This window comes from Bombina bombina, chromosome 7 (assembly GCF_027579735.1).
Source record: "Bombina bombina isolate aBomBom1 chromosome 7, aBomBom1.pri, whole genome shotgun sequence".
NCBI lineage: Eukaryota > Metazoa > Chordata > Amphibia > Anura > Bombinatoridae > Bombina > Bombina bombina.
In genome coordinates this window covers 230,219,845-230,244,458 of record NC_069505.1, presented here as the reverse complement: position 1 = coordinate 230,244,458, position 24,614 = coordinate 230,219,845, and the positions used below count along the sequence as shown (strand labels likewise).

General features: G+C 36.3%; 1 protein-coding gene across 5 annotated transcripts in view; it reads left to right on the top strand.

Moving 5' to 3' along the window:
• The window catches only part of ABCC8 (ATP binding cassette subfamily C member 8), a 594,664-nt gene that overhangs the window by 332,487 nt on the left and 237,563 nt on the right, over window positions 1-24,614 (top strand). For 2 of the 5 annotated variants that reach the window (XM_053720647.1, XM_053720646.1), the window contains exons 15-17: window positions 6,294-6,369; window positions 13,225-13,330; window positions 24,398-24,430. In XM_053720647.1, the coding sequence (XP_053576622.1) occupies window positions 6,294-6,369; window positions 13,225-13,330; window positions 24,398-24,430 (215 nt within the window). Of the gene's footprint in view, window positions 1-6,293; window positions 6,370-13,224; window positions 13,331-24,394; window positions 24,431-24,614 lie in introns of all 5 variants that reach the window. The other 3 variants (XM_053720645.1, XM_053720644.1, XM_053720648.1) reach the window with 2 other exon arrangements.

Genomic DNA, 24,614 nt, shown 5'->3' with positions numbered 1-24,614 from the left:
CCCAAAATAAAAAAACCTAATCTAAAATAAACTACCAATGGCCCTTAAAAGGGCCTATGTAGGGCATTGCCCTAAAGATATCATTTCTTTTTGTGAAAAAATACCCACTAACATTACATACCCCCACCCCCCCAAACTACCAAAATAAAAAAAACTATCTAAAAAAACCTAACTACCCATTGCCCTGAAAAGGGCATTTGGATGGGCATTGCCCTTAAAAGGGCGTTTAGCTCTTTTACATGCCCAAACCCTAATTTAAAAGAAAAACCCACCCAAAAAACCCTTAAAAAAACGCTAACTCCGAAGATCCACTTACAGTTTTTGAAGTCCCGCTTGAACGATCTTCATCCAGGCGGCCTCTTCAATCTTTATCCCGGCGGCCTCTTCAATCTTCCTCCCGGCGGCGAAGTCCTCATCCAATAGAATGAGAGCTGCTTAAATCCTTTTGGCTGATTTGAACATTGGAACATTTCCTTTGTTATTTTTTGTAATTTACTCTTTTTTTATTTTTTGTAGCGTTAGGATTTTTTTAATGTGTAGTTTAGTTTCATTTAATTGGTAGTTAGTTTAATTTTAGTTTAATAATTATATTAGTTTAATTGTTGTTTAAACTTAGTTTTTTAATTTGACAGGTAGCTTTTAATTTAATTTAAGATAGGGAAATTGTAATTATAATCTAAAGTAAGGGGGGGGCGTTAGGTTTAGGGGTTAGTAGTTTAATTTAGTTTATTGCGATGTGGAGGGCTTTTGGTTTAGGGGTTAATAGTTTACTTTAGTATATTTTGTTGTGGGGGGCTTGCGGTTTCGGGGTTAAAAGGGTTTATTATAGTGGCAGCGGTGTGGAGGTTAATAACTTTAGTATAGTGGGGGCGATGTGGGCGGACGGCAGATTAGGGGTTAATAATATTTAAAAAGTGTTTGCTATGCGGGAGGGCGGTGATTTAGGGGTTAATAAGTTTATTATAGTACTGACGATGCCGGGGAGAGGCGGAATAGGGGTTAATAAAAAAATGTAGTGGAGGCGATGTCGGGAGCGGCAGATTAGGGGTTAATAAATTTAATTTAGTGTTTGCAATGCGGGAGGGCCTCGGTTTAGTGGTTAATAGGTAGTTTATGGGTGTTTAGTGTATTTTGTAGCAGTTTAGTTATGAGTTTTATGTTACAGATTTGTAGCATTAAACTCATAACTACTGTTTTTAGATGGCGTTACAGATCTTGTCGTTTTAGGCTGTAACCCAGGTTTTTAGCCAGAGCACAAAACTCGTAATACCAGTGCTATGGGAATCCCATTAAAAAACGTAATTTTTAAGAGTGCGGTACTGACGTTGCGTTACAGGCTAAAAGGCTTGCGGTACACCTATACCGACAAGACTCGTAATAGCTGCGTTGCTGTTTTAACGCTGAAAATACCATATTTTCAGCATTAAAAGACGAACGCACAGACTTGTAATCTAGCTTATTGTTATTATGAGTGTAAGTGTACTTTGTAATGTATTTTTATGCGTTTTGTGCAATGTTTTATTTTCAGAAAACAGTTAACCACAGCTCAGAGATCACGATAAGGATTCTAGCGATTTCGCTCAACTTGTAATATGAGCGCAATTTAAATGGATGGCGATGATCATAAAAACCCTTGCGAAATCTTTTGTGCTCCACTTGTTATCTAGCCCTATGTTTTTAAATCCCATGAGGCAATTGTAACTCTTCAATTTCTCCACCCAGTCCATTTGAAGGTTAACAGTCCCTAAATATGCTGTTAATCCACAGTAAATATTTTTCCTAGTGGTCTGAGCATGAGTATGCTGATCTGTTATTAGATTAATGTAATACTGAACTTATCAGCCTCCAGAACCCGCTGTTTGATTTCTGCACCTCCGGATTAGTCTTACAAAAGCATTTGTATATTATTGAAAAGTGAAAGAACAGTAAAGACATGAATGATAAGAAAATTGCTCATTGATTGTTCAGTCACAGTCCTACATACTGTAATTATATAGGTGAGAGAAAAAGAAAAAAGAATGCTCCTTTTCTTTAACAGCCTTCGCTGTCGGTAGAGCTTTATAATTATGTAATTCTCTACAACAAACTTAGGGCCAAATTATGAGTGGAGCGTAAACATTTGCGTGCAAGTGATATTGGGTTTTTGCGACCATTTGCGCGCAGGTTAAACTGCACTTGTATTACAAGTTGAAAGTAAGCACAATCGCTTGAGCGCAATTCAAGTTAACGCAGGTCAGGTTAGCGCATCTGAGAATATGTGAGCTGTGGTTAACTGTTTTGCGAGAACGAAGAAAAATTGATAATAGCAGTAAATTCGAAAGTTGGGTTAGTATCCCTTTAAGCAGATGAAAACAGGTAAAAGCATATTTATGCAATATTCTTATTTAAATCAGTGTTATAATGTGTATTTACTGTAAATATTTCACATTCCAATGTTCTACACATAGGGGAATATGTTCTAAGTATTTTGTAAATAGATATTACTATATATATATATATATATATATATATGTACAGTATATATCTATACCTATATATACTCATATATATATATATATATATATATATATAGATAGATAGATAGATATTGTTCAAAAATACCATAATATATATATATATATATATATATATATATGTATTTATGAATAAATAGAACATATTATTCTATGTGCATTTTATTGGAATGTGAAATATTTATATTTTTATGTAGGGTTAGCGCATTTGAGAATATGCAATTGGATTTGCATACGAGTAGGGTCTTAGTTTTTTTTCCACTTTTTTGCTCCATTGACTTCTATGGGTGCCTAGGTTATCACACACTCAATATTTTAAGTTTGGCTCTTTGCGCTCATCGGGTTAGCGCTAGAGCAATAACTTTTTACCTTCAACTTGTAATACAAGCGCAACACGACGCGCGCAAAAAGTTTACTCAAGCACAATAAGCACGCTAGTGAAAAAGTGCTAAATAGCACTCCACTCATATCAGATTTTTATAAATTAGATGTTTGATTCCTTTGTCCAGTCTTTCATAAATATGAAAGGGGTGTCTCTTATCTATCATATCTCCCCAAAAAGATATCTCTCTCACACACACACACACACTCACATACACACATACAAACACACACATACACACACAAACACACATACAAACACACACATACACACACAAACACACATACACAAACACACACATACACATAAACACAAACACACATACAATACACACACACACACACACATTCACACATACATACATACACACACATATACTAATACATACACACACTCACATACACTCACCCACACCCACACACAAATATTTATATCAACATGACATAGTGTTATTTTCCATAGCAATGGTACCACCCCAGCACCAATTACAGCAGTGAAAGAAAATCATGTTAACCCCTTTCATAGCACTGAGTTCCTAGATTTCCCTTCTGCTTGTATAAACCAAACGCCTTTGGAAATATATATAACCTCAGTTTCAACTCTATAGTCAGTGATTTAAATCATGAGACAGGAACACAGGCAATCATTTTTAAAATATATAACTAAAACAAAACAAACAAATATATATACAGTATATACCCCATAAGATTGTGATAATGATAAATAGGATTAATCATTCAGCTGTATTTATAAATCTTTTTTTCTGTAAAGTGTCAGATAGTAAGGGCTAGATTTCAAGTGGAGCAGTATTTTGCATTTTCGCTATAGCGAAAACTCCACTAGGATTTTCATTTTTGTGCTAGTCGGATTCCACTCTTATTACAAGTTGTAAGTAAACTGTATTTTCTTCAGCGGTAACCCAAATCAAGCTTGAAGTCGAAATTCAAAAATTCCAGTCGCTTTTTCGCATTCCCTCATAGAAGTCAAACACCCACACTCTCACACTCTCACTCAGCCACACTCTGACGCAAACATCATGACATATTCTTATAAGCGCAAACCCAACATGAAAATATGAATATTTCATATTCCAATGTTCTTTAACATGTTTGTTTGTAATATGCGCATACCCAATCACAATCTGTAATATGCTTAAACATGATCACATACTGAAATATGCTTAAACATGATCGCATTCTGTAATATGCTTAAACATGATCACATACTGTAATATGCTCAAACATGATCACATACTGTAATATGCTTAAACATGATCACATACTGTAATATGCTCCAACATGATCGCATACTGTAATATGCTCAAACATGATCGCATACTGTAATATGCTCAAACATGATTGCATTCTGTAATATGCTCAAACATGATAGCATACTGTAATATGCTCAAACATGATCACATACTGTAATATGCTCAAACATGATCACATACTGTAATATGCTCAAACATGATCGCATACTGTAATATGCTCAAACATGATCGCATACTGTAATATGCTCAAACATGATCGCATACTGTAATATGCTCAAACGTGATCTCATACTGTAATATGCACAAACATGATCACATACTGTAATATGCTTAAACATGATCGCATACTGTAATATGCTTAAACATGATCACATAATATGCTTAAACATGATCTCATACTGTAATATGCTTAAACATGATCGCATACTGTAATATGCTTAAACATGATCTCATACTGTAATATGCTTAAACATGATCGCATACTGTAATATGCACAAAAATGATCTCATACTGTAATATGCTTAAACATGATCACATACTGTAATATACTCAAACATGATCACATACTGTAATATGCTTAAACATGATCGCATACTGTAATATGCTTAAACATGATCACATACTGTAATATGCTTAAACATGATCGCATTCTGTAATATGCTTAAGCATGATCGCTATCAGTAATATGCTCAAACTTGATCACATACTGTAATATGCTTAAACATGATCACATACTGTAATATGCACAAACATGATCTCATACTGTAATATGCTTAAACATGATCTCATACTGTAATATGCACAAACATGATCACATACTGTAATATGCTTAAACATGATCACATACTGTAATATGCTTAAACATGATCACATACTGTAATATACTCAAACATGATCACATACTGTAATATGCACAAACATGATCTCATACTGTAATATGCACAAACATGATCTCATACTGTAATATGTACAAACATGATCACATACTGTAATATACTCAAACATGATCACATACTGTAATATGCACAAACATGATCACATACTGTAATATACTCAAACATGATCACATACTGTAATATACTCAAACATGATCACATACTGTAATATGCTTAAACATGATCACATACTGTAATATGCACAAACATGATCTCATACTGTAATATGCACAAACATGATCACATACTGTAATAGGCACAAACATGATCTCATACTGTAATATGCACAAACATGATCACATACTGTAATATACTCAAACATGATCACATACTGTAATATGCACAAACATGATCACATACTGTAATATGCTTAAACATGATCACATACTGTAATATGCACAAACATGATCTCATACTGTAATATGCACAAACATGATCACATACTGTAATATGCTTAAACATGATCACATACTGTAATATGCACAAACATGATCTCATACTGTAATATACTCAAACATGATCACATACTGTAATATGCACAAACATGATCACATACTGTAATATGCTTAAACATGATCACATACTGTAATATACTCAAACATGATCACATACTGTAATATGCTCAAACATGATCACATACTGTAATATGCTTGAACATGATCGTATAGAGAGCCTTTAAAGGGACAGTCTAGTCAAAATTAAACTTTCATGACTGAGATAGGGCGTGTAATTTTAAACAACTTTCCAATTTACTTTTATCATTACGTATTCTTAGTTGAAAGCTAAACCTAGTTAGGCTCATATGCTAATTTCTTAGTCCTTGAAGGCCGCCTCTTATCTGAATGCATTCTGACAGGTTTTCACAACTAGAGGGCGTTAGTAATAAATAAAACATTGTTCTCACGCCCGTGGGATTACCTAGGAGTCAGCACTGATTGGCTAAAATGCAAGTTTGTCAAAAGAACTGAAATAAAGGGGCAGTCTGCAGAGGCTTAGATATAAGGTAATCACAGAGGTAAAAAGTATAGTATTATAACTGTGTTGGTTATGCAAAACTGGGGAATGGGTAATAAAGGGATTATCTATCTTTTTAAACAATAACAATTCTGGTTTAGACTGTCCCTTTAATAAAGAGGCAATCAAATCTCTCTTGTTGTTTTACTTTATTTAATGTATTTTATTGATTTATGTAGATCACTAATGGATTTTTCACATGGACACCGGATGGGTCACCAACATTGTCAAATATCGACATCAGAATTCCACAAGGTAGGGGATATTTGTTTATCTTAACTAAAGATTATGGCCCCAATGCTTTAAAGTGCTGGGGTCTATAGACATTATCAGTGCTGCAATGTCTACATTACAATCTTATTATCCAAAAAAGTTTTCACTTGATTTCTCTCTATACTGATAAGGTTTTGATAATCGGCTCTATGTTTTTAACATAAATTCTTCCAAAATCTGAAAATGTTATTGTTTTCAGCATCAGTGTATATCTGTCACATGCTGGGCTTAAATTCAAAATAAATTAATTAATGAGCTGAGGTTCAAAACTTGTTGGATTGGAGATAACAGGAAATATAAGGGACAGTAAAGTCATTAAACTTTCATGATTCAGATAGAGCTGCAATTTTAAACAACTTTCCAATGCACTTCTGTTTTCAAATTTGCTTTGTTCTCTTTGTATCTTAGTATTGAGTAAAACTAGGTAGGCTCATAAGAGCTCAGGAGTGTGCACGTGTCTTTACTACTCTATGGCAGCAGAGTTTTGCAACAATATTTGTAGCTTTGTTAAATATCTATCGGCTAGATTACAAGTTTTGCGTTATAGTGAAAAAGCAGCGTTATCCAGTTATAACGCTGCTTTTTCACTACCGCTGGTATTACGAGTCTTGCAGATTTAGGGGCACTGCACAGTTTTTTGGCCTTACCGCAAATCAACTTACGCAAATTGCGTAAAGTCTTTTTTCTATGGGATTTTAATAGCGCCGGTATTACAAGCTTGTCCTGGAAGGCCAAAAATTTAGCGGTACACCCTATCCCGTCAAGATTCGTAACGCATTCTAAAGTCAGTAGTTATGAGTTTTACACTACAAAGCTGTAGCATAAAACTCATGACTAAACTGCTAAAAAGTACACTAACACCCATAAACTACCTATTAACCCCTAAACCGCTGCCCTCCAGCATCGCAAACACTAAAATAAAATTATTAACCCCTAAACCGCTGCCCTCCAGCATCGCAAACACTAAAATAAAATGATTAACCCCTAATCTGTCGCTCCCGACATCACCGCCACTAGAATAAACATATTAACCCCTAAAACGCCGCACTCCCGCATCAGAAACACTAGTTAAATATTATTAACCCCTGATCTGCTGTCCCTCCACCTATCTACATTTATTAACCCCTAATCTGCCGCCCCCAACGTCGCCACCACTATACTAAAGTTATTAACCCCTAAGTCTAACCCTAACACCCCTTAACTTAAATATAATTAAAATAGATCTAAATAAAACCTAATAATAATAACTAAATAATTCCTATTTAAAACTAAATAATTACCTGTAAAATAAACCCTAAGCTAGCTACAATATAACTAATAGTTACATTGTATCTAGCTTAGAGTAGAGTTTATTTTTATTTTACAGGCAACTTTGTATTTATTTTAACTAGGTAGAATAGTTACTAAATAGTTATTAAGTATTTACTAACTACCTAGCTAAAATAAATACAAATTTACCTGTAAAATAAAACCTAACCTGCCTTACAATAAAACCTAACCTAACCCTACAATTAAATAAATTCCCTAAATTAAATACAATTAACTAAATTCAATACAATTAGCTCAATTAAAAAAAAAAAAAAAAACCCACTATATTACAGAAAATAAAAAACAAATTAATAGGAATTATTTAGTTATTAATATTAGGTTTTATTTAGATTTATTTTAATTATATTTAAGTTAGGGGGTGTTAGGGTTAGGGTTAGACTTAGATTTAGGGGTTAATAAATATAGTATAGTGGCGGCGACATTGGGGCCGGCAGATTATGGGTTAATAAATGTAGGTAGGTGGCGGCGATGTTAGGGGTGGCAGATTAGGGGTTAATAATATTTTTTTTAATTTTTTTTTATTTATAACCAGCATAAGGTACAATGATAAACTGTGTATCTGTGAAACACCTCACAGGGTGTATTAAGAGATTACAAAGTTGATGAAGGTATGTAGTAAATTGTGACTGTCTACAATATAAAATACATTAAAAAAACTCAATGGTCACAATTTCAATGAAGGCTGCAGGAATCTTCTGTAGATGAGAGAACAGTCTAGTATATACACATATGTACCTCAATGTTGGGGTTTTATTATTTTATAACCTAAAACAACTAAACTAAACATCTATAAACATAAACAAAATAAAACGAAAACTAGTGCATTCAATAAATTCCCCCCTGATAGTCCACAACACAGGTATGTGATATACAGATCGCAAGAGCAAAAGACATATTATGAAGATACCCTTACCATCCCTGCGGGCAATTCTGCATGAATATTCCCCTGATATTAGGCTTGGTCCCACATAGAGAGGTTCTGACCATGCATATATCATCAAATTTATGGTGAGTACATTAGATAAATTCTAAACTGTGGGGAAATAATTAATGTATCTCAATCTGATAGTCTAGCAGAAGTGTAGATTTCATATATGGGATTGGCACTTTTTGTGGGAATGGTGCTGGTTTATGCCATGCTCTTGTCCAGGGTATACAGGGTTGAAAGACAGGTTTACTGGTTCTTTGAAAAACTGGCAAATATTTATATAGTTGACTCCTAGTCTAGAGCCTGGAGGTAGTATGTCAGCATCAATCTACAGGCATTATAAGACAGTTATTAAATGTTAGTGCAGGTTACTTCAGACAAAGCGACAATGGATTTTTAGAAAGTTATATTGCATGTACCTCAACAGAACCTGTCTCCCCTAGGTTATGTTTTGAGAGAAAAAAAGTACACTAACTGTAGAGGGATGTTTCTGTGAAAAACAAATTGTGCAATAGTTGATAGAAGCCCAAAACTAGAAATAAAAATAAACCCAACATTACTGACACATACAAATACAAAGGGGGATTATGAACTATCCAACCTAACTACAAACAAAAGTTTGACATGAGTACCACGTGAAGTTTAATCCCACGTGGATTACTGTTACAATAACAGTGTAGACCCACCAAAATAATGAGGTATGGGATGTTTAAATATGACCTATACATGTCTCCCATTTTTAAGTAAATCTAATGGTGTGAACCAAAACTAAGTAAAAATAAGGATAAACAGATGTAAAGCAAATAGTAATTATTTTCCTGAGTCCCAAATACCACCACACTATACAAAATCTGGCAATGTATACTGACTTCAAGCCAATATAATGTCAGAGGCAGTGTAAGCCAGTGTAGAAAGGCAGCTGGTCGCAACAGGGGACAGCATGAGCTCAACATGAAAAAAACTGCACATACAATTTAGCCAACCCCTATGCGGATTATGAGCAGGCAGAGCTCAGGAGAGTTTGACATTTTTTTTTTTCCTTAAAATAGAAATATGTGATGTGCACACCCAACTAGGTATAGACATATCAGTAACATTAAATAGTGCAGAGGTAAGTAAAATACAAGAAGTGACTCAATTGTCTTGTCGGGCCGTTGACTGTCACGCCCCAATTCCTAAAAAAAACAAAACACTGAAGCCTTGGCTAGTCTGTCACACGTTTTTGATAATTATATAACAATAAAGAATAAGCATGCTCAGTGTCATAAAGAATACTAGTCAGGTGTACCCACGGTATCAGCATCCAATATTAAAGTCCACAGGAGACTAAGCAGATGTAGTTTGAGGCCAGAGAGTGGGTTTCATCCTAAGGCAAGAGGAATCATAATTTAGCCGAAACCAGTAGATAGACGGTCTTCATGTAATTGTAGTGAAACAGTCTCTGTTTTCCAGCCTAGTCTCTTCTCCTCAAGTAAGCCATTAGCCTGTGTCATGATAAGGAAGACAAAGCAGGGATCCTTGTACTTGATCATATTAACCATAGGGCTATTTAACAGATCCGAGAGATCTCAGTGAGCTTACCCGGTGCTTTCCATTTCAATAGAGATTGAGGCTTCCTAGCTGCAGCGTTCAAAAGATCAAGCCTCTTACCTCCACCGATTCCACAGCTGTCCACAAAGGATGCTTCCAGGGGTTCCAAAAGACTCCCCTCCGCTTCTTCAAAAAAAGCTTGGTTAGTGAAAGCTGTATCATCCATCAGAAGTTCCACCATGTTAGGAGTTGAGTGCAGAGTTGATCCGCATGTGGATTTGGAAGTACGCATATAAGTCAGTAAATTCTGCGTGGTTGTTTCCAGGGCATTAAATGCTGGTAGAAGGTGAGCTGCCAAGGCAGCAACAATATCTTGTGCAGTTGCACCGATCTCTGTGGTGGACATGCTTAATATACTGTAATGCTTGTATCCTGTGGTAGGCCTTGTATCTTACCCAGTATCGACCGTTGTTCTTATTTCCAACTTGTTAATTGACTTCACGGGGGCCAGAAGCTGAAATATCTGATCCACAAAAGTTTCCGGGCACCTAAACTGCCAAGGGAGATTGGATGGCAAAATGTGTAGCCACAGATATGCTCTAAAAAGCAGGGGGTTTACTTGGAGCTCTGTCATTCAGTGGCCATCTTACAACGCCGCCAACCAGGGGTTAATAATATTTAACTAGTGTTTGTGATGCGGGAGTGCGACGGTTTAGGGGTTAATATTTTTATTCTAGTGACTGCGATGTTCGGAGCGGCAGATTAGGGGTTAATAAGTATAATGTAGGTGTCGGCGGGGGCGGCAGATTAGGAGTTAATAAGTGTAAGATTAGGGGTGTTTAGACTCAGGGTTTATGTTAGGGTGTTAGGTGTAAACATAAATTTTGTTTCCCCATAGGAATCAATGGGGCTGCGTTACTGAGCTTTACGCTGCTTTATTGCAGGTGTTAGGCTTTTTCTCAGCCGGCTCTCCCCATTGATGTCTATGGGGAAATCGTGCACGAGCACGTACAACCAGCTAACCGGTGACTTAAGCAGCGGTGGTTTTGGAGTGCGGTATGGAGCTCAATTTTGTTCTACGCTCACTTCTTGCCTTTTAACGCAGGGTTTGTAAAAGCCTGTAATACCAGCGCTGGAGGTAAGTGAGCGATGCACCCCTCTTACCACAAAACTCATAATCTGGCCGTATATTTCTATATTTATCTGATAATGTTAATGTCAAATATATATATATATATATATATATATATATACATATACCTATATATCTATAGGAATGGATGTATAGGTATGTATAGATATATAGAAATATTTATTTAAAAATAAAAATATTTTCCTGTATGTGACGAACATTGGAATGTGCAATATTAATAACTCCTGTCGGTTTAGCACGCAAGCGTTGTATTAGGTTTTTTATTTTACGCTCCTTATTGAAGTCTATGGGGAGAAAAAGTTAATGCGGTCTCAATATCCGAAGTCCTTTAGTTAGCGCACGATAGGTTTTCAGATTACTTCTAGCGGTGTTTACGCTTCAGCGGGAGTGCTAAATTCTGCTCTAGTTGAAATCTCGCCCAAAATGTTAATTATGCATAAATCACATTGCAATGTACCTTTTTTATTGTTCCTGCTGTTCCTGTAATTTAATATTATGTTAATATAATGTTATGTTAGTGTTACCTTTACCCTTGCATAGGTTGGAAATTATTCTATAGAACCCTGAGACTCCTACATAATGCACAGTGATTGATTGATATGTGCAGGAGCTTGTTTATTTATTTTCCTAATTGGCCACAGCAAAGGGAACATTTATTGTGCATGCAGATCTTTTGCAATTCATTGAATAATTACTAATTAATAAAATTATTTAATAAAAAATTACTTCACTGTTCCTTTTTATATAAAATATATATGACACAAACTGGCAGCTTTAAATGTTAGCAAATGCAAACCCCCTTTGCACAGATGAATATTCTTATGCACAGACACACAGACTCTGCTATATACTCATAAAAGTTCATATATACAGTGTCCAAATTTGTTCCACAAAGTTTCTAAATACCTTGGCTACCGTGCACCATCCAATAGGGATGTAGCCCGACCATTCATTTTTTTAATTGTCCTACAACGCATGCGCGCATGTCTATTAAGGGCATTGCATGTTCAATAATGCATAGCTGACATATTTAGTTTACCCACACGTCAGTAAAAATATTGCTCATAGGGGTTGTAATCTGCATAATAATTTTGCTCGTTAGTATAGGGGAGAGGGGTCTGCATATGCGCATGTGTCACTCGGGAGGCAGCTGTACTGCACATGTGGGTCGCCATGTTGGTTTTGCAAATATTTATAACTCAATAAATAGATTTAAGTGAGGTTAAAAAATGTTTGAGTTTCCTATCCCTTTAAGTTGTGAATAGAGCAGGATCAGCAGCACACACACAAAAAAAAAATCAATCACTGAATTAGGCTGGGTACCCTTATTAGTGGCTGCTTATTATGCTTCGCTGTAAGGGGTAAAATTCTGCACCCCCCCGTGGATACCCATGACATAGTCATTTATAATTTAAGGAATAATAATTATATTTCACTAATATAAAAATGCAACAAATTAAATAGAGGTCATATCCCATTACATGAAGTTAGGGTTGAGGAAGCCTAAGTTAATTTTTTAATCAATCTTACAAAAATACTTATCTAAGGTTATGAGAACACATTATTTTGCATTTTACATATAAAATGACAATTGCAGTTAATACAATTAGCTATTGTGTGTCGCTAAACCTAAAGTGAAGTTTACTTTTTATTTTTTAATCATCATTTATTTTGAGACTGGTTTGTATGCTCTGTCCCACCTTCACTTTACATTACGTTTTTCTTTCTTTTTGATATTTCATTGATAGATATTTGTTCAAATTCTATAAATAGTAACTATTTTCAAACACCATATATGTTTTATTCACAATAAACAAAATTATATTAATCATTCTGAATGGAAATTATCAGAAAAGCATGTTGTATGTATTTAGTAAATAAACTTTTCTATTCACAGGTCAGCTTACAATGATTGTCGGCCAAGTTGGCTGTGGGAAGTCCTCGCTATTATTGGCCACACTTGGTGAGATGCAGAAGATTTCTGGGGATGTGTACTGGAACAGGTGAATATTTTAGCTTTGGGAACCAGCTTGTGGGAACATTAAGTTCCCGTTCACCAACTGCATTCATTTCTAATAAATTATTGAGCACATTACCAGTTGTTCATGAGTAACAAGTCCAGTGAAAACCCTGATGTACGGGAATGAATTTTAGTTTCTTTAAATTAAATCTGGGAAGAGATTTACAAGTCTCTGTGTATTTCTGCAGAAATTAGTTAATCTCTATAATGTCTTAATTGACCCCCTTATGGTTAGAGATGTAACCACTTTATAGTAGTTGCAGTACTGTTTCCCTGTAAATTGCAAACAAAATGCCGATCTTGGGGCAACGAAAGACCACACCAACCCATACACTATGTGGACTTCTGACCATAACATCTCTATGAGTTTGTTGGACATCCCATTGCAAAACCATGGGCATTAATTTGGAGTTGCCCCTCCCTTTGCCACTCTTCTGGTAAGGCTTTCTACAAGAGAGTGTGTCTCGGGAATTTGTACCTATTCAGCCAAAAGAGCATTTGGGAGGTCAGGCACTGATGTTGGACTAGATGGTCTGGTTTGTCAAATTATGTCTTCATGGACCTCACTGTGCACTGGGGCAGGAAAGGACCTTTCCTAAACTGTTGCCAAAAAGTTGGATGCACCCAATGGTCTAAAATGTCTTTGTATCCTGTAGAATTCAGCTGACCCTACACTGGAACTAAGGAGCATATCCCATACCCTAAAAACAACTCCAGACCATTATCCCTCCTCCACCAAACTTTACAGTAGGTAATATGCATTCCGGTAGGTAGTGTTCTCTTGACACCTGCCACACCCAGATTCTTCCATCAGAATGTCAGATAATAAAGAATAATACATTATGCTAGAAAGCACATTTCCACTGCTCAAGAAATCAGAAGCAGGGTGCTTTACACCACTCCAGCTGAAGTTTGGTATTACACATGTTAATGTGAGGCTTGTGTACAGCTGCTTGGCCATGGAAACCCATTTCATGAAGTTCCTGATGCACAGTTCATGTGCTGAGTGATGCAACAGATGATAGGTGATTTTTACTCGCTATGAGCTTCAGTGACCCCGCTCTGTGAGTTTGCGTAGTGTACCACTTTGTGACTAGGCTTCTAGACGCTTACACATTAAAAAAAATAGTATTTACAGTTGACAGGGGCGGATCTAGTAGGGAATTTCACAAACTGACTTGTGGTAAAGGAGGCATCATATAAAATTGTCACATTTAAAGTTGCTGAGCTCTACAAAACGACCTATTGTACTGCCAATATTTGTCTATGGAGATTTCCTGGCTATTAGCTGGCTTACAAGTTGTGCGGTACGGCTATACCCGTATTACCCGTATTACAAGTCTCAGCAGTACGGCTTTACCGCTAGAGTTTTAGCCTATACCACAACGATCCATTCCGCTATCAAACGCAAAACAAAAATGTTTCACAAAACTCATAACAAAAATGTTACAAAGTACGCTAACACCCATAAACTACCTGTTAAACCCAAAACTGCCGACCCCCACATCGCTACTATTAAAATAAACCTATAAACCCCTAAACCACAGACACCCCCCCAAATTGCTACTACTAAAATAAACCTATTATCCCCTAAACCGCCGACCCCCCACATCGCCAACACTAAATACACCTATTAACCCCTAACACCGCTGAACTCCGCATCGTGACTACCTACATTTAACTATTAACCCCTAAACCTAACACCCCCTGCTTCATAACTTCTATTTTTGGCGAGGCTGAAGGCTCACACGGAAACAGGGGCATCAAGCTCCATACGGAGCTTGATAAATCGCCCCCTAGGAGCGAAATTTAAAAACCCATTTTATTGTTAAAAACGGTAATGTTCAAGAAGTATTCACTCAGATAAAGCAAAACAAAGCAATGCAATATTAAGAGTATTAAAGAGGGTGATTTGAAATATGGGGTCTCAACACATTTTTTGGAAGTCCACAACAAGAATCCAAATGAATTCAAAATAAAAGCAGTAGAGCAAATACCAGCATCTAAACCAGTGTTTCCCAACCGTGGTCCTCAAGTAGCCCCAACAGTCCTTGTTTTCATTATAGCTGAAATAGAGCACAGGTGAAATAATCAGCTTATGGGTGAGAGCAGGTTAGTTACCATGGATACTGATCAGCTGATTACTTCACCTGTGCACTGGTTCAACTATAATGAAAACCAGGCCTGTTGGGGGTACTTGAGGCCCGCAGTTGGGAAACACTGTTCTAAAGGACCGGATAGGTTAAATGAGTTTAGACTGAGAGAAACATTCTGGATCCATAAGTTAAATGCCTTAAAACCAAGAGGTTTATTGATCTAGCAGTTTTCCTTTAAGTATTTTTAATCATCTTTTATAACCTTGAACACTTCCCAGAATTTTAATTGCGTTCAATAATAGGCTTGATCTTTACGATATATATTAATATATAATACATATGTTCTGGGGTCTCATTTATGGTATTTATGATACTTAAAATATATAAAAAATTTACTATTTTTTACTGGTTAACGTGCAAGTCTCCAATAACCATTTTAATATACAGAATAGTGGTTTGTAGACAATTAAAACTTACCATGTTTCTATTTCCTACTTCCTAGAGCTGAAAATGATCTTTAACTGTGTATCTATAATCATGTACAGGCAGTCCCCAGGTTACGAACAAGACAGGTTCATTAGGTTTGTTCTTAAGTTGAATTTGTACGTAAGTTGGAACAGGCACTTTTTTTAGGTGAAACTCTAGCCAAACATTTGTTTCGTTTTGGATAGCATAGGCAAAAGTTTGTTTTGCTATCTGTGCCCCTGTTCAGAAAATTTCACATCTCTTTCTATCCTTGTGACAATTGGATTTTGAGTATTTTGGGTTATCCTGGAAAGAGGGATTGGCGATAAAGCTCTATTTTCTCCGTTTGTAAATATGAGATGTACTTAAGTCGGATGTCTGTAACCCGGTGACTGCCTGTATATACAATCTATTCAATATATATAATGTATTTAAATTGTTTTTACCATTTATTATTTTATTACTTTTTAATGCATACTCGTTTATGATATTATTATTCTTATAGGTCTCTGGTTTTTATTGTTGCATGCACTGTAGATGAAATATACACAATAGTATATAACTCTTTAATCAGTTCTTATTTGGGACGGAAAATACATAAAATACATAAAATACACACATTAGCATCCACTATAGCGCCTATTTAGCCAGTCCCACCCCTTTCTAAGGCATAGAAAGGACTCGTGGTGGAGGATGGCACCAGATTGCCATCTGACAAAGTAAAGAGAGTTTCACGAAACATGTAAGGGCGAAGCAACGCAGTATAGTGACGTCACATCCGGTTTTGTTGTCCAGGAGCACAGAGACCTATACCGGAGCTTTTTTTGTTTCCTGAACGGAATCGCCTTAATCTCCTTCCACAAGAGTGTACCTGCACCGGACCTCACAGAACTAAGTATACATATCTGTATAGTATACTTCAAAACAGTGTTTGGTTTGGAAACTTCGAACTAACTAACTTTTATGTAAACTAAAAAGCTTTGTGGAGTCTTGACTGGCTAATACAAGACACATTGCTTTGTTTTGCTTTATCTGAGTGAATACTTCCTGAACATTACCGTTTTTAACAATAAATTTTTTTTTTTAATTTCGCTCCTAGTGTTCTATCAGACTGGTTCTGTATTTAAAACACACCAACAGTATCCTTCTTTAACACAGAAGGGATATATATCCCATCAGAGCTTATTATATACCTCATACTTATGAGGGTATACCAGGTGAGCATAATCATTCTGACAATTTTGATACAAAGTGGGGATCATATTAAACTATGATATTTTCTTTTTGTTTTTAATGTTTTTCTATAACCCTCTGGCTAAGGTGATTACACCTAATACTTGAGAGCGCTGTCTAACATCTACACATCGCATAGACTTAAACTATAAATAAACCTAACATTACTATTTAAATAAAATATACAAAAAATAAAAAACCTAATTTACAAAATTAAAAAATCCTAACACTACTAAAAAAACTAAAAAAAACTAACAAAATTACGAAAAATAAACAAAATCTAAGTTTACAAAAAATTATAAACAAAATTATCCAAAATAAAAAAATTAAACCTTATCTAATACCCCTAAAAAAAACAAAAAAGCTACCCCAAAATAAAAAAAACTAATCTAACACTAAACTACCAATAGCCCTTTAAAGGGCCTTTTGTAGGGCATTGCCCTAAAGAAATCAGCTCATTTTGATTAAAAAATACAAATTACCCGCTAACAAAAAAATCCCACCCACCCAACCCCCCAAAATAAAAAAGACCTAACTAAAAAAAATCCTAAAATACCTATTGCCCCTAAAGGGTAATTTGTATGGGCATTGGCCTTAAAAGGGCGATCAGCTCTTTTGCTGCCCTATAAAAAATAAAAAAAAGCCCTCATCTAAAAAAAAAAAAACAACACCCCCCCCCCCCAAAAAAAAACGAACACTAACCCCAAAAAATTTACTAATTGTTCCTGAAGTCCGGACATTCATCTTCTTCCAGGCGGAGCAAAGTCTTCATCGAGGCGGATCCATCTTCATCTATCCCGGGGCCATCTTCTATCTTCTTCCCGAGGTGCGGAGCAATCTTCTGTGGCGCGGAGCGGTCTTCCGGCGGCTGCAGTTTTCGGGACATGGACGTCCTCTTCATGCGATCGTCCGCCGCACACTGAAGATTGAATGCAAGGTACCCCTTTTATATTGGGTTACCTTGCATTCCTATTGGCTGAAAACTTCAAATCAGCCAATAGGATAAGAGCTACTGAAATCCTATTGGCTGTTCAATTCGGGCAATAGGATTTCAGTAGCTCTCAGCCTATTGGCTGATTTTAAATTTTCAGCCAATATAAAAGGGGTACCTTGCATTCCATCTTCAGTGTGCGGCGGACGATCGCATGGAAAGGACTTCCACGCCGCTAAAGACTGCTCCGCGCCGGAAGACTGCTCCGCGCCTCAGAAGATCAATCCGCACCTCCGGGAAGAAGATAAAAGATGGTCCTGCGATGAATGAAGATGGATCCGCCTAGAGGAAGACTTTGCTCCACCTGGAAGAAGATGGATGTCCGGACTTCAGAAAGGGTGAGTACATTTTTTGGGGTTAGTGTTAGGTTTTATTTTTATTTTTTGGGGTGTTTTTTTATTGTTGAATAGGCAGCAAAAGAGCTGATCGACTTTTTAAGGGCAATGCCCGTACAAATGCCCCTTTAGGGGCAATGGGTAGCTTAGGATTTTTTTAGTCTTCTTTATTTGGGGGGTTGGATGGGTGAGGGGGTTGTATTGTTAGGGAGTAATTTGTATTTGTTAACCAAAACTAGCTGATTTCTATAGGACAATACCCTACAAAAGGCCCTTTTAAGGGCTATTTGTAGGTTAGTGTTAGATTAGGGTTTCTTTTTATTTTGGGATGGCTTTTTTGTTTTTATAGGGTTATTAGATTAGGTTTATTTTTTTTTATTTTGGATAATTTTGTTTATTATTTTTTGTAACCTTAGATTTTATTTATTTTTTTGTAATTTTAGACTTTGTTTCTTTTTGTAATGTTTGGGTTTTTCTCAGTAGTGTTAGGATTTTTTAATTTTGTAATTTAGGTTTTTTTATTTTTGGTATATATATATATATATATATATTTTTTTTTTTTTTTTTTTTAAATAGTTATGTTAGGTTTATTTAAAGTTTAAGCTTAGTTTTTTTTTTTTTTTCACAGGTAAATTTTTTTATTTTATTTTAAGGTAGTTATATTGTAACTTTAATTTAAAGTTAGCGGGTGTTAGATTTAGGGGTTAATAGTTTAATTTAGTTTGTCACAATGTGGGGGGCTGGCGGTTTAGGGGTTAATAGGTTTATTTAGGTAGTCTTGATGTGGGTGTTTGGCGGTTTAGGGGTTAATAGGTTTAGTTGAGTATTTGCGATGCAGGGAACGGCCAATTAGGGGTTAATAGTTTTATTTAGGTATTAGCGATGCGGGTGGGTGGCGGATTTGGGGTTAATAGGTTTATTGTAGTGTCGGCGATGCGGGTGGGCGGCGGTTGTATTAAACAACAAATACTTTTCACAGCTCAAACTCTTCAGAGAACTTTAGAAAAACTATCGGCTAGATTACGAGTTGTGCGTTAGGCTGAAAAAGCAGTTTTAACAGGTCCTAATGCTGCTTTTTCCCTACCGCTGCTATTACGAGTCTTGCATGTTTAGGGGCACCGCACACTTCTTTGGCCTTACCGCAAAACGACTTATGTTATGAAACTTCGTAAAGTCTTTTTTCTATGGGACTTCCATAGCGCTGATATTACAAGTCTGTCCTGGGAGGCCATAAAGTGAGCAGTACACCCTCTACCTCCAAGATCCCTAATGCATTTAAAAGTCAGTAGTTAAGAGTTTTATGGTACAACGCCGTAGCATAAAACTCATAACTAAAGTGCTAAAAAGTACACTAACACACATAAACTACCTATTAACCCCTAAACCAAGGCCCTCCCGCATCGCAAACGCTAAAATAAAAAAATTAACCCATAATCTGCCACTCCGGACATCGCCGCAACTATAATACACATATTAACCCCTAAACTGCCGCACTCCTGCCTCGCAAACACTAGTTAAATATTATTAACCCCTAATCTGCCATCCCTAACATCGCCGCCACCTACCTACATTTATTAACCCCTAATCTGCCGCCCCCAACGTCGCCGCCACTATACTAAATGTATTAACCCCTAAACCTAAGTCTAACCCTAACACCCCCTAACTTAAATATAATTACAATAAATCTAAATAAAAATTAATATTATTACCTAAATAATTCCTATTTAAAACTAAATACTTACCTATAAAATAAACCCTAAGCTAGCTACAATATAACTAATAGTTACATTGTATCTAGCTTAGGGTTTATTTTTATTTTACAGGCAAGTTTGTATTTATTTTAACTAGGTAGAATAGTTACTAAATAGTTATTAACTAGTTAATAACTACCTAGCTAAAATAAATACAAACTTACCTGTAAAATAAAACCTAACCTAAGATACAATAACACCTAACCTAACTCTACAATTAAATAAATTAACTAAATTAAAAACAATTAAATAAATTAGCTAAAGTACGAAAAACAAACAAACACTAAATTACAGAAAATAATAAACAAATTACAAGATATTTAAACTAATTACACCTAATCTAATAGCCCAATCAAAATAAAAAAGCCCCCCCAAAATAAAAAAAAAACCCTAGCCTAAACTAAACTATCAATAGCCCTTAAAAGGGCCTTTTACGGGGCATTGCCCCAAAGAAATCAGCTCTTTTACCTGTAAAAAAAAAATACAAACAACCCCCCCAACAGTAAAACCCACCACCCACACCACCAACCCCCCAAATAAAATACTAAATAAAAAAACCTAAGCTCCCCATTGCCCTGAAAAGGGCATTTGGATGGGCATTGCCCTTAAAAGGGCAGTTAGCTCTTTTGCGGCCCAAACCCTAATCTAAAAAATAAAAACCACCCAATACACCCTTAAAAAACCCTAACACTAACCCCCTGAAGATCGACTTACTGTTCTGAAGACTGGACATCCATCCTCAAGTAAGTGGCAGAAGTCTTCATCCAACCGGGCTGAAGTCCTCAACGAAGCCAGGAGAAGTGTTCATCCAAGCCGAGCGAAGTGGTCCTCCAGACAGGCAGAAGTCTTCATCCAGACGGCATCTTCTATCTTCATCCATCCGATGCGGAGCGGGTCCATCTTCAAGACATCCGACGTGGAGCATCCTCTTCAAATGAAGTCTTCTTACTGAATGACGGCTCCTTTAAGTGACGTCATCCAAGATGGCGTCCCTTAGATTCCGATTGGCTGATAGAATTCTATCAGCCAATCGGAATTAAGGTAGAAAAAATCCTAGTTTAAACCTATTGGCTTATCCAATCAGTCAATAGGATTGAGCTTGCATTCTATTGGCTGTTCCAATCAGCTAATTGAATGCGAGCTCAATCCTATTGGCTGATTGGATCAGCCAATAGGATTGAACTTCAATCCTATTGGCTGATTGCATCAGCCAATAGGATTTTTTTACCTTAATTCCGATTGGCTGATAGAATTCTATCAGCCAATCGGAATCTAAGGGACGCCATCTTGGATGACGTCACTTAAAGGAACCGTCATTCAGTAAGAAGACTTCGTTTGAAGAGGATGCTCCGTGTCGGATGTCTTGAAGATGGACCCGCTCCGCGTCGGATGGATGAAGATAGAAGATGCCGTCTGGATGAAAACTTCTGCCTGTCTGGAGGACCACTTCGCCCGGCTTGGATGAAGACTTCTCCCGGCTTTGTTGAGGACTTCGCCCGGGTGGATGAAGACTTCTGCCGCTTCCTTGAGGATGGATGTCCGGTCTTCAGAACAGTAAGTCAATATTCAGGGGGATAGTGTTAGGTTTTTTCAAGGGTGTATTGGGTGGGTTTTATTTTTTAGATTAGGGTTTGGGCCGCAAAAGAGCTAACTGCCCTTTTAAGGGCAATGCCCATCCAAATGCCCTTTTCAGAGCAATGGGGAGCTTAGGTTTTTTTTATTTAGTATTTTATTTGGGGGGTTGGTTGTGTGGGTGGTGGGTTTTTTGTATTTTTTTTACAGGTAAAAGAGCTGATTACGTTAGGGCAATTCCCTGCAAAAGGCCCTTTTAAGGGCTATTGATAGTTTAGTTTAGGCTAGGGTTTTTTTTTTGGGGGGGGGGCTTTTATTTTTTTTATAGGGCTATTAGATTAGGTGTAATTAGTTTAAATATCTTGTAATTTGTTTATTATTTTCTGTAATTTAGTGTTTGTTTGTTTTTTTGTACTTTAGCTAATTTAATTTATTTAATTGTTGTTAATTTAGTTAATTTATTTAATTATAGTGTAGTGTTAGGTGTTATTGTAACTTAGGTTAGGTTTTATTTTACAGGTAAATTTGTATTTATTTTAGCTAGGTAGTTATTAAATAGTTATTCTACCTAGTTAAAATAAATACAAACTTGCCTGTAAAATAAAAATAAACCCTAAGATAGATACAATGTAACTATTAGTAATAGTGTAGCTAGATTAGGGTTTATTTTATAGGTAAGTATTTAGTTTTAAATAGGAATTATTTAGGTAATTATATTAGTTTTTATTTAGAATTATTGTAATTATATTTAAGTTAGGGGGTGTTAGGGTAAGGCTTAGACTTAGGTTTAGGGGTTAATACATTTAGTATAGTGGCGGCGACTTTGGGGGCGGCAGATTAGGGGTTAATAAATGTAGGTAGGTGGCGGCGATGTTAGGGACGGCAGATTAGAGGTTAATAATATTTAACTAATGTTTGCGAGGCGGGAGTGCGGCGGTTTAGGGATTAATATGTGTATTATAGTGGCGGCGACGTTGGGGGCGGCAGATTAGGGGTTAATAAATGTAGTTAGGTTGCAGCGACATTGGGGGAGGGAGATTAGGGGTTAATAAATATAATGTAGGTGTCGGCGATGTTGGGGGCAGCAGATTAGGAGTTCATAAGTATAATATAGGTGGCGGCGGTGTCCGGAGTGGCAGATTAGGGGTTAATAAGTATAATGCAGGTGTCGGCGATGTCGGGGGCGGCAGATTAGGGGTTAATAAGTGTAAGATTAGGGGTGTTTAGACTCAGGGTTCATGTTAGGGTGTTAGGTGTAAACATAAAATGTGTTTCCCCATAGGAATCAATGGGGCTGCGTTACTGAGTTTTACGCTGCTTTTTGGCAGGTGTTAGACTTTTTCTCAGCCGGCTCTCCCCGTTGATTCCTATGGGGAAATCGTGCACGAGCACGTACGACCAGCTCACCACTGACTTAAGCAGCACTGGTATTGAAGTGCGGCAAGGGTCACAACTTTGCTCTACGCTCACTTCTTGCCTTTTAACGCCGGATTTGTAAAAACCTGTAATACCAGCGCTGCAGGTAAGTGAGCGGTGACACAAAACTGGTCGTTAGCACCGCATAGCCTCTAACGCAAAACTCGTAATCTGGCCGAATTTTTGTTGTGGATTAGAATATTTTCAAATGTGAATATCTCCATTATAAAAAAAATATTTATTAACTCTTTTAACAGATTAAAAAAAGTCATTAAAGGTGCATAAATCAAAGTAAACATACAAAGAAACAGATTGTGTTAAAAAATTAACAAACAGCTTATAAAGTCTCAATGTAACTACTACCATCAGGAAGATGTGAGAACTGATATGGCATTCTGCCTCTTCTGAGCATGGGCAAAACACACTTCCTGTTTCTCTAGCATTCGCTCTAAAACTCTAGAATTTGTATTAAGTATAACCCACTGCTTGGTGTTTTTTTAATACAACAATGAAACAGGCTGTTTTATATCTCTTTAAGTACAACAATTGGAGAATACAATGGAGAGATTTATAACCAGAGTATTCTCTATAATTCTAAAGTTGCTAAATGATTTGTGAGCACAATTGATTTTAATCATGTTATGTCCTGAAAACAAAACACATAGCTAATGGATGAGAAATACATGCACATATTTTCCATATCTAGGTTTTATATGAGAGAACAGCTGATTATAAAGCAATCATAGTAAATCCGTCTTTGTTCTTTACACACTGATGATTTTGCATGGTATATTGCATTTGATACCACATCTGTACATAGGAAATAAAGGATTATTCTTTTGATAGAACACAATGTTCTTTTATGCATATGTTTGTCGCAAGCAGTACCTGTTTGCTTATCGTGTCTAGACATTTTTGGAGGTGTGTAGGCTGAAACCATTATAGAGAAACTAATGACCTATCTAAAAGGACAAATGCTTTCTGTTTCTATTTAGCGAATAAGCAAAGGGTATTTAACAGAGTGAACAGATGTTGTTGTTTTAAATTGTATTGCACATAAAAAAGCTCTAAATGTGTCATCTCCAAGTATAATCTCCTTGTTCCAGGTACAAATTAGTGGCTAATATGTTTATTCAGTAACAAAGTGCCCTCATTTATTGTAAACTATTTTTGTGGTTTTTTATCCAGCAGTGTACCTGATAGTGAGACGGGGGAGGATGTGAGGTGAGTTCAGACTAATTTATCACTTGCAAACTCATTTAAGCTCATGTATGCATTGCACACTTTATTACATACCTAATTCCCATAAAGAAACCTTACGGAGACAGTAAAGTCAAAATGTATCTTTTATGGTCTAAATAGAACGCGCAATTTTAAAGAATGTTACAATTTACTTCTACTTTCAAAT